General features: G+C 35.3%; 1 protein-coding gene across 1 annotated transcript in view; it reads left to right on the top strand.

Moving 5' to 3' along the window:
* LOC128864243 (uncharacterized) overlaps positions 1 to 17,370 on the top strand; it is a 34,519-nt gene extending 17,149 nt beyond the window's left edge. Inside the window, exons 2-5 of the mRNA XM_054103808.1 lie at positions 12,822 to 12,940; positions 13,043 to 13,334; positions 13,417 to 13,563; positions 16,953 to 17,370. Of these exons, the coding sequence (XP_053959783.1) occupies positions 12,822 to 12,940; positions 13,043 to 13,334; positions 13,417 to 13,563; positions 16,953 to 17,104 (710 nt within the window). The 3' untranslated portion in view covers positions 17,105 to 17,370. The remainder of the gene's footprint in view (positions 1 to 12,821; positions 12,941 to 13,042; positions 13,335 to 13,416; positions 13,564 to 16,952) is intronic.
* The last annotated feature ends 583 nt before the right edge of the window (positions 17,371 to 17,953 follow it).

The raw sequence follows: 17,953 nt of genomic DNA, 5'->3' as shown, positions 1-17,953 counted from the left end.
GGAGTACATTAAAATAAAAGTGGAAATTAATATTCGAATGGAATCAAAAAAATTTTTGCTTGCACCCTGACTGCTGGGATGCAGTTATTGCAGCATTCATCATTTTGTACTTGAATGACGATGATAGGAGCATTAATGATTTGCACCGCTTTCCTATTATAAAAAAAAGTTTTTAAAATGCAACACACCTCTTCCTTCCTCTGCGCCAGTGGAAAGACTTTTTCCTTTGCCGGGATTGAAATTGCCAGTTTGGCACTCCTCAAGTAGCACTAAAGCGTCGTTTTGATACCATTATGAGACATCTAACAGGCAGATATCTACAGCCAGCCAGAGCTGTTGATGTAATGGAGGATATTGATTGGATTTAGGTTGCCGGACTGCCCCAAGCTGTCGAAGAAAGGAGCATCCAGTGATCTTAGTCGTTTAGCTGTCAAATCCAGGCATTTACAGAGAAAGTGCTCAACAGACTCCTTCTTTGAAAGGTCCCCACAGCTTCTGCAATGGGGGTTACATGGTAACCCTAGCTATTCCGCGTGTGTGCCGATCGTCCAGTGACCAGTAAACACAGCTTTGGAATTGAATGGCGAGGAGTCCATCACTAAATATTCAGTGATAATGAAAATAAACAGGAAAGCTTTAAAAAATGCCTACATTACTTGGAACCTTGAAACTCTTTAAAAACCATTAAGACTACCTGCTCGACCTAAACAACATCTCTGGTCATCTCATAACACAAAAGCAAGAGAAAAACAGTTACGGAAGGCAGCATCTATGACCGTAGTTACAACAGCAAATACAAAATCAATAAGGCAGCAATATATACAGCAATGCTTTGACTTTTTTTAAATAGCTGTCTTCGCAGAAAACGACAGTGCAGCACCAGTTTTATTCGGTATTGCTTTGCTTTCGCTGTGACAGCTTCAATTTTCGCAGCCAAAAATGAGTCGAAATGAAGATTGCACCCTTCAAAGAGTGCGTGACGTCGCATTAACTGAGTTCTTTTTTATACCCAAAATGCGAAATCTTTTATGTTTGGTGTTTGTCAAAGTTAAGTTAAAAAAAAACTGTACTATTGAACAAAAGAATGTTAAAAAACGTTAGTCTGAGAAGATTTTAATGCTAATGAAAATATACTGATCTTGTAAAATTTGATATTTAGAAAGTGCAAATTTAATTTTTTACTCCTTTTAAGGTGATGTTAGAATATTTAATCTTCTTTTCTCAACTCTTCTTAACATTGAACACTTTTTAGACATTTTAAAAGGCGTTTGAATTTACTGAATGCAAATTAAAACCATAGAGGTGTAATCGTTTCTTTCGGTTCTCTGTGCTTAGTGGGACGTAAAATAGTAAAAATTTAAAGCAAAAAAATACCAGAAAATACTAAAAACTGATAATGACATTTTTACAAAAAGTGTACTTTATTTTGTTGCATAACCTGAAATATAGCAAGAAAGTCGTTATCTTAACAAAAGAGGTTCTCTTAACAAAAATATCGAAAATTTAAATTCTACATAACCATACATTTATGTAAAAAAACACACCTTTTAAAGACAATTTGTCAAGCGTCCAAAGTTCTTAAAGTAATTCAGTAAAAATGTGGTATTTTATTTTCTTTAAATGGGCATTTTAGTGCGTTTTTATATCCAAAGCCAGGCAACACTGCAATAGCGAGAGAGAGATTTAACTGCTGAAAGGAGAAGAACAACAACAACCGCAAGCGCGGGCAATGCGACAGGATGTTAAAAAAAAGTAATGTTTAGCTTTACTGAGTCAATTATTGAACTAATTTTAAAAAATGTTAATTATAAATATTACATTTTAATTACAATAGGCTGGGAAATGTCATGAAGAAAGAACTAAAACTCCGAGACTAAATAAAACAAAGCTAAATCAAATTACGAAAATGGTAATCTGGCCACACTGGTGCTAATATGACGCCATTCATTGACAAATTTGCTGAGAGCAAAGTAACGGTACCACGATAGGCTCCATCTCATTATTCTTTCCATCAAGGGTCTTAACTATCCACAATCACTGTCATCTGAGAGACATGCTGAGCCTGGAAATTCTGCAAATATCTCAATATGTAAAGCGCATACTTGATGAAAGGGATGAATGTTATTTCCTTATTTTATAAATTGGTTTATAGTTATGCTATTATATTTACTGCTAACTGCAGTAGTAGTTTAGTTTTATTAGAACACTTGGAGAAGGGTAAAATTATAGAAAAATTCTTGTATCCACTGAAATTCGTAACTGTTAAGATATTCAACAAGTTTTGCAAGAGATAAAGAAAATAAGTGCAGCACTAATTTTCGGTGGCCACCGAATGGAAGCCAATCTCATTTTTTGGGCCCGAGCATGACCTGAGTTGAATTTCGGTCGGTTTTTACAAATATTATTCTTTGATTTTAAAAATTCTAAAAATTTAAAATATGTATTTTTGAAGACTAACCCATTTCACTCCCTGAACATTTTTCTTCTCCAGCCAGTGCATAAACACATAGGTATATAAGTATGTGTATTGCTTGCTTGTGTACACACTATCGTAATACGGCAGTTGTATTAACACTTGCACTCTTTGTTTTCAATACTTTTCATCTCACCAATGAATTTTTATTTATCCACGAATACTGACAACAAAAACTATCAATTCGTTGGTTGCTTATGTGATGCCTTAACGCACACTAACCTATTTAAGAGTTAATGGGAATTTCCTGCAAAATATAGAGCTCGTGCTTACATTTCGTTTATTCAGTTTAAACTGATACCGTTACGAACTGTTTAGCGATATTTCTGCATTCGCAATGGAGAGAAATCTAATGCAGTTGGCAACATACGCGCATTTTTTTATGAACCTGTGCCACTTGCGGTGGGATTTAATGTTGCATAATAAGTGGGTAATTGTATAATTGGCCAAGGAGTGAAGAAAAGTGCGTGAAAAGAGCTGAAAGTGGTATTGTGTGTATAAAATGTCTCGTATGTAGCATTTTGTTCCCGCTGAATTGGTTTTAACAGGCGTTGAGTTGCTTGCTTAAGTCTTTTGTGTGATTGATTACGGAAAGTGTGAGATCGAATGTGGGGGTATTTTTATTATTTTTGCAAAATTTCAGATTAGCTGAAGATAAAAGTTAAGTAGCCTCTAATCAACGATGAATTCATAAAAAGATTAGAAAGAAGATAAAAATGATTTTAATTGCAAAATGGAAAAGTTTGCGATTTTCATAATAAAAAATTAGGAATTTTACTTTTTCTTATTTCATTCCTATGATTGCCTCGGCTGGTTTTGTAGTAGCGCATATAACCACTGCAAATTTCAACAGTCCTGGTGAAAGCTTCTGGCTTTATATCACAACTAATTTGAACAAAAATCGCCTCAAGATCTTTCATTGTTACTGCATTCGGAATTTTTCTATAGCATTGAAGCTTAGCACACTCGAAAAAAAAGGCGGCTCAAAGTTGGCAATATATTATAGCAACAACATTTTTCAAACGTCAGTCGATGACTTATTTCTGCGATGGAATGACACTGATTATAAGCCAAGTATTTGAGAGCGAATGACCAGCTATCGACAATATTTTCAATATTAAATGTGCAACGATTTACCCACAATGAAGTTCAGACTTGAGAAGTAAAATCAGAGGTTCTGTGTTGCATGTATGCATATAACTTTACAGCTTCAGTAGTAGCTATTTATGATGATACATTGCATAAAATGTGAGTGAGAATGAAAAAAAATGTGTTTCTAAATTTTCTTTCCTAACATTCCTATTTTTATTTCACACAAACTTTCATGGTCATTTAATTCAACTCAACGGAATTTAACTGGCACTTCTCACCTATTGTCAAATTGATGTCAAAGTTGTATGTCAAAAATGTCAATATGCAAAAGTGGTCGTATGAGTCAAATCTTGCCCAAATTTGATTTCATTTGCTATGTGCGGATGGGAGAGATTTTGAAACATATCAGCTTCCAAGTATGTACGAGCACTTACTTATACACACACACGTATGTGCAATTGAATTTATCTTCGTTGACCTTTCTATATGACCATGTTTCGCTTTTTAGATGACTATTTCAAGCGATCTTTTTGGGTCAAGTTCAGTTACAAATGAAAATGAAATTTCGTGTGCTCGTAATAGGTAAAACTGGAGCGACATAAAAGTTTGACATGTTTTGAGTTTTTCATGTCTACCTTCACAGCTACATGAATCAGAAATATGTACAAACACACGTTTTTGGTTGCTAGTACCTGATTTGTATGTATGCACAAATCTATAAAATATTTCATGGGCGAAAGCAAAAAATTTGCAGTTGATTGACCTTTTTACGAGAAATAAGACCACATAGCATAATGGAGAATCACGTGTGAATTTTTAGTGCCAACCGGTAGTTTTTTGGTAATAAGCCAGTAAAAAAATATAGTATTGTAAAATAAAGTAAGAATAAATAAATAACTCAAAAACTAAAGAAATAAAAACTTAAAAAACACAAATTAAAATTAAATAAAAATAGTGCGTTAATTTAAATATAAAAAAGACTATAAAATGAAGTTAAATGCGCAACTCAGTTCCCGCTGTTTGTCTATAGCTGGTGCAAGCAGTGTGTGCTAGTCGATTCTAACATAACCTAAACGTCATAAACCAAGCTTAGACTAAACAAACTGCTTTGACACATTTGCAGATTAGGGATTTTGACATTAGGGATTTTGACTTTTGGTTTTGTGATTTTGTGCCGAATAATCGTCATTTGGATTCATTACAGCAATCCTAATAAATAAATACAAAAAATTAAAAAAATAAATAAATAAAATATGTTGTAAAATAATTAGATTAATTAAGAAACAAATCAAATAAAATGAATTAAAATTAATTGAATAAAATTATAATAGGACTATGAATAAGTTCGTGCGGTTTTTTTTCGAAATTTGAAACTTTATTGACGTAAAATGGTTACAAATTTAATATTCAAAATATTGTCCATCGCTTACTACTACTTTTTCCCATCTTTCTGGCAATTCACGGATTCCCTTTGTGAAAAATTCGGTCGGTTTTGCCGCAATCCACGAATCGATCCATTTTTTGACTTCATCGTAATTACGGAAGTGCTGGTCAGCCAGGCCATGTTGCATCGATCGGAAGAGATAGTAATCGGATGGCGCAAGGTCTGGACTATACGGCGGGTGGGGTAGGACATCCCATTTGAGCGTTTCTAAGTATGTTTTGACCACTTGTGCAACATGTGGCCGAGCATTGTCATGTTGCAAAATAACTTTGTCGTGTCTATCGGCGTATTGCGGGCAGTGCTCGGCTCAAACGCATCAATTGTCGTCGGTAGACATCCCCCGTAATCGTTTCATTCGGTTTCAGTAGCTCATAATACACAACACCCAGCTGGTCCCACCAGATACACAGCATAACCTTCAGGCCATGAATATTCTGCGCCGACGTCGATGTTGAAGCATGGCCAGGGTATCCATACGTTGCCCGACGTTTTGGATTGTCGTAATGGACCCACTTTTCATCGCCAGTCACAATTCGATGCAAAAAACCCTTTCTTTTGTGCCGTTGAAGCAGTTGTTCGCATGCCATAAAACGGCGTTCAACGTCTCTTGGCTTCAATTCATACGGCACCCAATGGCCTACCTTTCGGATCATTCCCATGGCTTTTAAACGTTTGGAAATGGTTGATTGATCAACTCCCAAAGTTTTTGCAACCTCTTCTTGCGTTTGAGCCGGATCTTGATCGAGCAATTCCTCCAATTCGGTATCCATGAACTTTGGCGGCGCACCCTCGCGTTCTTCGTCTTCCAAGCCAAAATCACCACTTTTAAAGCGTGCAAACCACTTCTGGCACGTTCGCTCAGATAGAGCATGCTCACCATAAACTTCCACCAAGACACGATGACTTTCGGCTGCTTTTTTCTTCATATTAAAATAATGAAGAAGAATTCCCCGCAAAAACACATTATTTGGCACGAAATTCGACATTTTCAAGTGTGGTAAAAATATTGTTGTTTACGCTTCAAATAAAAAACTTATACTGACGTTTGTGCCTTACGACAGTAGCTCTCCAATGAATGTTTGGAAATGTGGATCGATGGAATAATAATCAAGTTACGCCATCTGTTGTAAAACCGTAACGAACTTATTCATAGTCCTATTAAAAAAAATTTTTGGTTAAAATAAAAATTAAGTAAAAATAAATGAATGGCGTAAAAACTAAAAGAAATTAAAATTTAATAAATTAAATTGTGAAACAAACAAAATTCAATTTAAAAAATATTAAATGTATACAAAAAATTAAATTTAAATAAACTAAAGTAAAACAGATAATATTAAATAAAATTAATTAAAAATAAATAATAGAATAAATTTATAAATAACTAATATAAAAAATTGATAAATAAAAAATTAAAAAAATAAAACTAAAAAATAAATAAAAAAAAATAAAATAAAAAATAAATAAATTAAAAACAAATAAAAAAAAATAAAACAAAATAAACTAAAAGCAAAAAATATATTAAAATTAAAAAGTAAATTAAATGAATAAAAATAAATAAATAAAGGAATTAAAACCAACAATCAAAATTTAAAAAAAAAAAATTAAATAATTGGAGCGTAAACTTCTATTAGGTGTTTGGCCGTCTCCAAGCGCTACCGAGCCATACTCACTGAAGTTTTGCTTCCAAAAATTGATAAACTAAGCATCGATGACAACGGGTTTCCATCAAGATGGCGCAGCTTGCCATACAACGCGCTTAACAATCAATTTATTGTATTTATAAAGCCAAATTTTTTGCAAAAAAAAAAAAAAAATAGGATGATCGAATGGACTACGCAACTCCTATACGCGGCAGGCATATCCCGGATATCATTTAAAAAAAAATGCCATGCATTTTTTACCAGATTTTAATTAAAATAAATTCATTCCAACAATATTTCTATTTTGTATTATCATTTTAAGTTATGAAAAAACACCCGATACATATTCACTTCAATACAAAACTTTCAAAGGTTCAATGAGTTAATTAACGCCTCCGACGAGTCCATTGTTTTCATTTGAAACCAAAACTAACTCCAACAATAACTCCACCCAAACGCATTGTATTTAAAAAGAGTTGCTCTGTTGTTTTTCGCGCACACTGGATTTTGATATGAAGTACGCTTCGCTTACTAAGGTACACTTTGCTGCAATTCACATAAATTTCAGTTACAATAACCATACCAAAAATGTTGTTGTACTTGTATATATCTGTAAGTTTACCACCATCGTTAAATTGTAAAACTATTACAACATTTGCAACAATTTTAGCGGTTGGTCGCTTAGTTTGTTGGTCAGTTAAGAGTACTAAAAACCAACACTCGTTTCTTAAGCACAAAAATATGCATATATGTATGCAAGTATGCTTGTACTTGCATATACATATTTTTCGAATGTTGAAATTACTTCTTTCAATTATTTCAATTATTGATATTTGTTAATACACTTTACAGCGGCCAAGAAAAGTATTCCCACATCCACATGTTAAATGCTTCCCCCAAATATTTCAATACCTATATAACTTTTCAATTGGTAAATTTCTTGCTAATACTATGGTAGAAAAACGGTTATTGTTTCATCACATATCGGAAAATAATATTAAAATGTGTCAAAAAATATTCAAAATAAAATGAAATGTAAAATAAATTAGGCCTCAAAAGGGCCGAAATTATAATAAATTCCTCAAACTCTTGACCTAGAACAAGAAAATACAATAGGCAGGGCCAGTGATGATTGGAGAGTCATGGCATGTGAATTTAGTCAGCGGCAGATATAAGCCAATCATGCTTTAATTAACAGTATTGTGAACAAAACGCGTTACCTCAATGGCAGAGCACCGGATGTGTGGAAAAGTATGTATATATGCAGATCATCATTATATATATATATAATTGGCGCGTACACCCTTTCTGGGTGTTTGGCCGAGCTCCTCCTCCTATTTGTGGTGTGCGTGTTGATGTTGTTCCACAAATGGAGGGACCTACAGCTTCAAGCCGACTCCGAACGGCAGATATTTTTATGAGGAGATTTTTCATGGCAGAAATACACTCGGAGGTTTGCCATTGCCTGCCGAGGGGCGACCGCTATTAGAAAAATGTTTTTCTTAATTTTGGTGTTTTCACCGAGATTCGAACCGACGTTCTCCCAGTGAATTCCGAATGGTAGTCACGCACCAACCCATTCGGCTACGGCGGCCGCCGATCATCATTACTTGCTTCGTTTCCATTAAACAAAATCAGCCCACAGAAGATTTGTGAAATTCGCCGTGGAGGTTTGTCGCTAAAATTAACACTACAGTAAAGCCCAATACATGAAGTACTTCAATAAGGATCGCAAACATCGTATAAAGGCATGAATAAAAAATGTTTGCACTCCTTGAAAAATTAAAAACAGATTAAATAAAGTCATCAAGCAGAAATAAATGCCTGGTACATATTAATATTTTATTGAAAGTTATGTAATACTTTTTTTTCTCAAAATAAAATATTTGAATAACTTCAATTTAATTTAAAATAAAATTGATTTTTGTGTGAATAATTGTGTACTCCACTGTTTGTAAGAAAACTTCGTTGAGCGTTTGTGGTGCAGCAGACCATGATTTCCCAAGGCGAACTCGACTCAATAAAACTCGAAAGTTAATTAACTAATCGCCTTTGCTTCGCAATGAATTCAATGAGTCAACAGATTTTATATTTGTGACTATTTTTGTTAGAATTCTCTACATTTATTTACATTACATTTGGTTTAAATCAAAGGCAGGTTCGTGGACATGTCATTTGTCATAGTTTGTGCTGCCGATTTCAACTATTTGGATGACACTTTAAATAATCCGTAAGGTTAAGGCCTTTGCACAATTTTCTGAGCACTAATACACCTAAGTTATATTTATTTTTATTTTTCTGCGTATAATTTATGAGACTGCATAATAGTTTTCGGAACAATATAATAGGTTAAAAGCAACAAATTTTAGACGAGCTTCTAACTTGAGATTGAGGATAAAAAGTCTTCGCTTTATTCAATAAAACGGCTTGAAATATGTTTGAAGAAGAGATACGGCATCTACTTTTTACTAATGGTATGAAAGAGTTTCAAGGATTGGATAAACTTCGCGTTTAGTTGCTTTTCAATTGATTATGGATGAATGTGATTTGGAAGAGGTTGAAGTAAATTCTTATCACAACTCAGATTGATTTGGGTAGCGAAAGCCAGACAAAAGTGGAAAAAAGGATCGATTTTACATCGTTTTCTCGACAGGAAACGATTCTGTATGTATTGGGTTATCGGTGGTACTACATGGAGGGGCCATGAGTTCTGTTCTGTGATAAATCAAATCAGCAGTCATAGCTCACACCTTTTCAGCTTAATTAGGAATTCCGCTAGTACCTTACTCGACTTTTTCTGCAGGCATTTAGTCATCACTGAAGTGTTGAGTCTGCGTCTACAGCTCCCGTGTATTTTGTAAATGAGCTCCCAAATTTATCGGGTATTTTTTAAGAGTTTGAGAATTTAAAATTAAAATATATACAATATATACATACATTCTGTTCTTTGTTCGCTATTTTTATCCATATTGAAAATCGCAGAGCGCACCTGCGGTTAACTGATACAATTAAATGCCAAAAACGAGGTAATTGACGCTCAAACACTATAAAGGACAGTTGTACCAACATTCCAGCAATAAAATTAGACATATGTGTACGCACGCTTTTTAAATGAACAATTCCCGATATTTTTTTGACAGAATGCATATATAATTGGCGCGTACACCCTTTTTGGGTGTTTGGCCGAGCTCCTCCTCCTATTTGTGGTGTGCGTGTTGATGTTATTCCACAAATGGAGGGACCTACAGTTTCAAGCCGACTCCGAACGGCGGATATTTTTATGAGGAGCTTTATCATTGCAGAAATACACTCGGAGGCTTGCCATTGCCTGCCGAGGGGCGACCGTTATTAGAAAAAGCTTTTTCTTCATTTTGGTGTTTCACGGAGACTCGAATCTATGTTTTCTCTGAATACCGAATGGTAGTCACGCACCAACGCATTCGGCTACGGCGGCCGCCTAAGTAATACAAAACAAAATATTGTAAAAATAAAATTTTTTATTTATTATAATCTGATAATTAGATGACATTCATTTTTTGAATATGATATCCAGCATATGTCTTCCGTGGCTACAAGATGCACAGTCTAGTCGACCTGACTAGACAATTTTTGACTCCTTTAATATGAATAATAAATCTACTATAAATGAGGCCAACCAACAAAAATTCGTCGTAAACGACGGACATTTGGCTTTAAATCTTACACCAGCTGCATTTCATAGACACGCAAACCGAGATGCTTGCGTACAATTTTCCACGTAGTAGAAGGACAAAACCACCTTAAAATTTTTAACTAGAATTCAAGAAAAAAATGTGTATGAAATTTTGAAATCGCTCAAAATAGTCGTTCATTTTTGATAAGTGTTCTCACTGACGATGTTTCGCAGTTTCTCCGTATAAAAATATGTATAAGAATGTTGGGTATTCTTTACATCGGAAAAAAAGCAACACCTTCAGAGGAAAAAGAGGAAAAAGATCAAAAATATCAAAAAGATCAAAGCCAGGATTATCCCACTTATTTTTCGAAAATTCTGATTAGAAGGTTTTATGTTTTGATGAAAATTTAGCAAATTTTTATAAACTTTGTACAAATTTTATATTTATAGAATGAAGTACACTTTTATAAAAAAAAAAAAAAAAATGTGTAAATAGTCAAAACTTTTTAAGATGTGTATGCGAATAGGAGCGGAGAAAATTAAGCAATCCAACACTTCCACTTGGCCAATAATTATGGTGAAAAACAAAATTATGAGGGGAGCTTCGGCTACGTCAGTCCATTAGCTGATTCTGCCGAAGTCGCTTAACGCCGGCTAACGGACTCATATTCAAGAATGATAGAATGTAGAAGATAGATTCTCACCATCGTGTCTCATATTGGCTAGCCCTTTAAAATCTTTTCACCATGCGTCTTCTGTAGCTTGAAGTCACATTCGAAAGGATACGTAGTCTAGTTGACACAAATTAAGGGGTTATACCTATACCCTATGCAAAACATACTTGAGTGAAATAAGAGAACACAGTAAAACAATTGCAACTATGCTGCAAATCTAAACAAAAGTAGATTATTTGGATGGTGCTGAGTAGCATCACGAACACACATATTTACGATCTAAATATGTATGTTCTGAGGCTATATTTAAGACCTAAAAATTTAAGTAAAGGCAGTTGTGGCCGAACAGTGAGGGCGACTAGTAGTAGTCGCTGAAACTCCTTTTCAAATATAAAATTAATAAACTTATGAAAACATCAAGTGAAAAAAAATTGGTTTTAATTAATAAAGGAAAGGAACTTCAAAGCTGAATAGCCACAACCCAAGGTTTCCTCATAATTGGAAACATAACTCGCGCGACCTTTCTTGGAACGAGAAGTGCACGCAAAAATTTAGACGCGATTATCTCGAAGTCGTTTTTTTTGTAAATTACCGGTGCGGTGATCATTATTTATCAAAAACTATTTTACCGATTTGCATCAACTTTTTTTTTAATTATTCGAAGTTACAACTTCGTGAATCTGAACGGTTCACTTTTTATAAATATTTGCATAGTTCGCTGGAATTAATGTTGTTTTTAATTTTTCAACCCCTCAAAAATCTTTTTTTTGGTGTAAAGCGGTTTTCATCTCGAGAAAATTTTTTTTTGGGTAAATAAACCGTTCGGATTCACAAAAACCATTTTTCTACTATAATCATTTAATTTTTTTGATTTCAGTTGAGCTGCTCATGATCACCGTGATCACTGCAAGCCTCTTCTAAAAAACGGCGTTTCGTGGGAAGGGCGATATCAACAATAAATAATTAAATTCTTTAAAATAAAAACACCAAAATGTATTCTTCGAGAGTTACCCTTCAGTATGATAAAAGCCTCATTTGAATAAAAGTTCTAAAACATATTTAAAAAAATTATGACAATCGTCCATTTTTTCGGGCTCACAAGGTATATAACCCCTTAAAGCAATTTACTTCGCTCTTACTATTTTATCAATGTATTTTTCCTTTACTTGACTGGAAGTAGACTTTCATTTCATGCATACTCTTGAGTAATTACGCTGAGAGAGGCTGCAGATGGACAAAACTAATGTTACCTGTAATGTCCGACCGACTGTCGCAGTACCTCCTGACACTAAGCAGAGGGGACTGTAGGCGGCAGGTTGGACTGATGACGGGCCACTTTCTATGGTAAAAGTCTGTGGAGAGGAGGATGAGACGGCGGACCACTTTCTGTGCGTCTGCCCAGCCGTTGCTCGAATCAAGCTTGAGGTCTTTCGCACTGATGTGCTAAGAAGCGGCCACCTTGGCTCCTTGGCACCACAAGATCTACTCACATTTCTTCGGAGGTCGAGTAGATTTAAAGAAAATTAAAAAGAGAACCCGAGTATAGTACAATGGACTTAATTGTGTCTGAGTGCTGTACTTGCAAGTCTGTTGCGACAAAAAAAAAAAAAAAAAAAGTTGTCTGGCACATATGTATGTAGTTAATTTCCATAGGTAAAGGTTGCAATTGCACTTGTTTGGTGTGAGAATGAAGAAGAAAAGCATAAAGGAATGTGAGAAAGAGTTATCTAAATATTAGTACTTATTTAGAAAAATTTGTATGTCTTTTAGTTCATTGTCAATGCACTACTTTTCCCGTTTACTTTGTGATAATAGCAAGCCCTTTTTTCTTTTGTTTTTGCAGTTCCCTCCGAAGTCAACACAGCCAACGCCTACTTCGCAATTGAACCGTGTAACCTGAAAGATGCCGCTAAAAACGAATGCATTCGTAATCTATTTGCCCAAATCGTGCCTCAGTTGAAGGTGGGTATACTACAGTTATCAGCCATACAACTGCTTTCAGTCTCCATTTATTTATGTGTGTATGTATGTATGTAATTTTGTATTTTTCTTGTTTCTCTCTAGGCCGGCTTACCGCAGTATGGCATGCCCTCAATAGATCCGTATTCCTATAGACGCGGCATTTTCCGTTATGACAACGAAGGTGTGCAAGGTGGCCTGCTTATCAAGAATATGTATATTAACGGCATTAGCGAATTCAAAGTGAACACATTTTTATCAAATTTTACTGAAAATTCATTCATTGTTAAGTTGAGCATTCAAATACCAAAAATCAAAGCAAATGGACAATTTAAGGCCGATGTAAAATTCGGTGGTTTGCGTTTGGTGCCAAAAGGACCCTTCAACATAACTATCGGTTTGTTAAGCTTGCTATCATTTGTGGTTTAATTTTTTGTTTCGTGTATATTTAAATATTTATTTTTTCGTTAATCATTTAGATAATATACGCGCTACCATTTTAACTGATGGTGTCATGGAGACTACTGAGGCGGGTCGCCGCTTGAAGCTGCAACGCTTGAATGCCAACGTGGCGGTGGGTGATGCGCGCATCATTGCGAATGGCATTTTCAGCGATCGAAATTTGAGTGAGTAAATGGGAGTGGTGGGCGAACTTACACATATTTAACCTTATGTCAGGCGCAATGTCTATCGAATTGATGTAAATAAATGAGGATAAAGTTATGCTCGAAAAGAACAAAAATTATTTTAAAGAGTGATCAGATAGGAGGTACTTTTTCCAATAGGGATTTTTTGACAGATCACGCGTGACTACTGGCAAATTAAATACACAATTTTTTTCACTATTCATTGTCATTTAATCATGGAAAAACTTATGCCTTAACAACTTTTAAAACTCGTAGATTATGTTGCGAAAATTGACGATCTGTGTGTTCATCGCGCGCTCGGGCCAACTTAAGGTGTATATAACCGTCCTATTGAACGCGCTATTCGGCAAACCATCGGAAAAATTGAGAATAATTTTACATTATTGGATGATACTCGACCGATTAGATTACGTACAACCCGAAGTAAAGAGAATATTGCGGCTGTCAATGAGAGTTTTGCGGAAGACTTGGAAGAATCGGTTCGGCGCCGATCACAGCAGCTTGGCCTTCTTTATGGCACTACTTAGGTAATTTTACGCAAACATCTGGGTTTGAAAGCGTATAAAATACAGGAAGTCCAAGATTTGAAGCCGGACGATCTTCCAAAGCTTCATAATTTTAGTCGTTGGGCTTTTGAAAAACCCGCCGAAGATCCGCATTTTGAGACCCGACTTTTATTCAACGATGAGGCTCATTTTTGGTTGAATGACTACCTCAATAAGCGAAATTGTCATATTTGGGTAGAAGAGCGACCCAAAAATATTCAAGAACAGCCATTACATCCATTAAAAATAACCGTTTGGATTGGTCTATGGGTGAATGGACTATCCGCCCATATTTATTCATAGACGAGGTTAGCGCCAATATAACAGTGAATAGCGAACGCTATCAAGCCATGATAAACGACTTTTTGATGTCGGAAATTGAAGCCCGTGATCTCTAAAAAATCTGGTTTCAACAAGACGGCGGTACTTGCCATATAGCGCGAGAAACAATGGATTTACTGAACCGTCGTTTCGGTCAGCAATTTAGCTCTCGTCTCGGACCAGTGTTCGGCCACCAAGATATGGGTATGTAAAGTCTAAATGCTTAACCAGCTTCGATTGAGGCATTGGAAGCCAACATTACTAAAGTTATTTACGAGATACCGACCTAAGTCCTCCAGCGATGTGCTTCAAAATTGGTGTTTGCAGATGATCGAATTATGAATTACGCTGGTCAATATTAGAAAGGGATTTTCTTTAAAAAATTAAATGCCAATCAATTTGGATTTTCGTGTTTTGTTTCAATTGAAAATCCATTACCTCTAAATTGATTACCCTTTATACGCAATATAAAGCACTATTAAATTCGAAATATATGAAAAAAGCTTCAGAAAATATTAAAATGCGAATGAGGGATTAGGATTGATACATCACTACAGCAAACAAATCGTAGCTTGCATCAACCAAGGCACATCAACAAGATAGTAGCATTAAGCGCGCCACAAAAATGCAGAAAATAACTTCATAGGTTTGGCCATGGCACTTCCGCAAACTGCCCAATCTGTACGGAGAGGCCCACGATATGCTTCCGAAATCTTTAAAATCTTAAACATAGAAAATAATGTAGATTTGATGCTGCAATTAGCTGATCACTGAAAGGGGATCAGCGCGTATGTGAAACATATCTATAATGATTTGAGGTGCGCGGAGCTTTGTAGGCGTCAATAATAGCTAACAGCCCCGTGAGGTAATACCTTTTTGGCAGTTCCGTGGGGAGAGTGGGAGGTAGTGTGTTTAACACTAGGAGTAGCTGTGAGGCTACAAGTCAGTCCCTTTTCTGGTAAGCTCATCAGCAATTTCATTTCCCTCTATGTTCCTATGTCCTGGAACCCAGATCAGAGAAATGCTGCCTGCACACCCACGAAATTTGATTTCCTTCTTACAGGAGTTGACTAATTTGGATCTGCACCATGGCGTCGTTAGAGCCTTCATTGCGGTTTGACTATTGGAGGAAATGTATATATTTCCTTTGCTCCCACGTTACCACGCTCTCTAAGCATTTTGTATATCTGCGGGATCGCAAAGACGTCTGTCTGAAAAAAACCAGCAATATTCGGCGATTTTAAGGAAATGTATAAATTGGCTGATTTAGAGAAAACTCCTGCTCCGACTTCCGATTCCATCTTAGAGTCGTAAGTGAAGACAGAGGTGCAAGCTTCGGTACAGGTTTTTCCTCGTTCCAATTCTACCTACGTGGAAAGATCGCCCTAGCATACCCTCGAATTATGGTATGCGGATTAGAAAGATCTCTTCGAAGTTCGGAGAAATACAGACCGTATGCCCAAAAATTCTACCTTGTTCCTTGAGAGAGAAGGCCTCCAGAGGTCGAACTCCTTTAACCTATTTGCACTTTGAGCAGCGATGAAAATAACGTAAAAGTCGATGGGAAGTCAGTGCGAAACGACTTTCAGGGCAGCACTGGGGCAAGTCCCACGTGGTTAGATGATCAACACAAAATGAAATGGTGAAAAGTAGGTGCATTCTCACTTTCGTTGTGTGCTTTTAACTCTAACTGCATGTCGGCTGTTCAGCGTAGTTCGTTCCTTCTTTTATATTTGCTTTTGCCACGACATTCTAATGTACAAAACGTTGTTGTTGGCCTAATGCCCTCACCTTAAATGAAAAATGCCATCACCGAAAAAACATAATCTCGGTGATATATGAAAAAAAGTCAACACAGTCTTCGTTTTCGCCTGGAAAACAACGGATTGGATGAATGTGTGAAATGAGCGGGCAGAATTTTGCTGCTGAGTCCCCGGTGACGTGGTTGCCGAAATTACTCTCACAACTTTGTTTTGGATGGTCATGGATACCTGGAAAATGACTACTGCTACCTTGAAGATGTGCCTTGGTATAATAAAGTGCTAGTTTTTCCATTTTTAATTTTGCTGGTGGTCTTGTGCATTTTCTCTATGTACTGACTTTTCAGAATTTGTTTCTATGCAAGAAAACACCGCCTGCAAGAAAAAAAATGAAAAAGTTGATAACTCGATTTTTCAATAACTTGAAACGTGCAACAAAGTTCAGTGGGCTTAAAACTGCATGACTGAAATTTTTCTAAAAATTTTTATTTGATTAAAGAGTATGGAATTTGGATGAAACATTTTTTGGAGTTTTTTGTTTGTAATTTGCAAAAAGTTTGTAAGTTGATTTGATATGGTTTTTGCAGGAGAATGAACTTTATTTTCATACAAAATTTATTAAATTTAAATCCTTTAAGTCTTAGCGCTTTGATTATTTAACGAAGTGCAGATAGTTGCGTCTAACGGAAGGTCCAATGCTTTGAAAACTTATTTTTCTAATTAATATTTGTTTACATTTCAGATGCCATGATTTTGAATTTGGTCAACGAGAATCTACCGGAAATCACACGCGTGGGCATACCGGCCACACGCGAGCAATGGGCACCCATTTTTATTACTCACATCAATCAATTCTTTGCGAATATTCCTATTGATAAATTTTTGATAGAGTAAAAATTCAATTTCGATAGGTTTAGAAGCTCAGATTTCACTTTGAATTAACAAATTCGCACACAAAATATAAATTAAATTTTTAGGTTAATAAGGTTTAACAAAATTATAAAAAATAGTACTTCATTTAAGGCGCTCATTTCCAAGATCGAAGCATGTATTTATTTAATTAGTATTATATGACATGCACTATCGTACCTTTGTATTTTTAGTATATTTAAGCCTTCGATTTAATTGAGAGTTGTAAATTGTTTAATATTTAATTTAAATAAAAAGTAATAAAAACAGAAACATTTTATTGTAAATGGTATAGAAATGATTTATTTTAGGTGTAGACGAGTGGCGGGACCAGCAGTAACTGAATTGTTTCAAAAGGTAAAAAACCATATCAGTCGCAAGAAATGGGTACGTCAATTTATGGTATTGTCGCTCTGGTCTACGCTGAAAAATCAGTTACCATTGAAAGCCAGCGTTCAGTACGTTACTAATGAGATTAATCGGCATTATCTGGGAAAGGTGATACCCAAATGGGTGTACAGTTGAGATACTCGTAGTCATAACGCTTACTTTAATAGTGTCATGATAAAAAAATGGATTTTTTTTAACATCGAAGGCCAATGCAGCCAGTGTGTAAAAATTTTTAGTGCAATATTTTATATTTTAGTAATAAATAATAATAATAATGTTTTTTTGTTAAGTATAGTATGCAGAGATGGTCACAAGCTCTTTTTTTTATGATGGGTAAAAAATTTATGGCGATACATATTCTATTCTCAGTAGCTCAATGTATGAAAATATGTTTTTACTTTTATCTATGCTAACATAGTAAATTGAAAGCTTTGAGCTTTTTCC

The sequence above is a fragment of the Anastrepha ludens genome, chromosome 5, assembly GCF_028408465.1.
Source record: "Anastrepha ludens isolate Willacy chromosome 5, idAnaLude1.1, whole genome shotgun sequence".
Lineage (NCBI taxonomy): Eukaryota > Metazoa > Arthropoda > Insecta > Diptera > Tephritidae > Anastrepha > Anastrepha ludens.
This window is presented reverse-complemented; position numbering and strand designations above follow the sequence as displayed.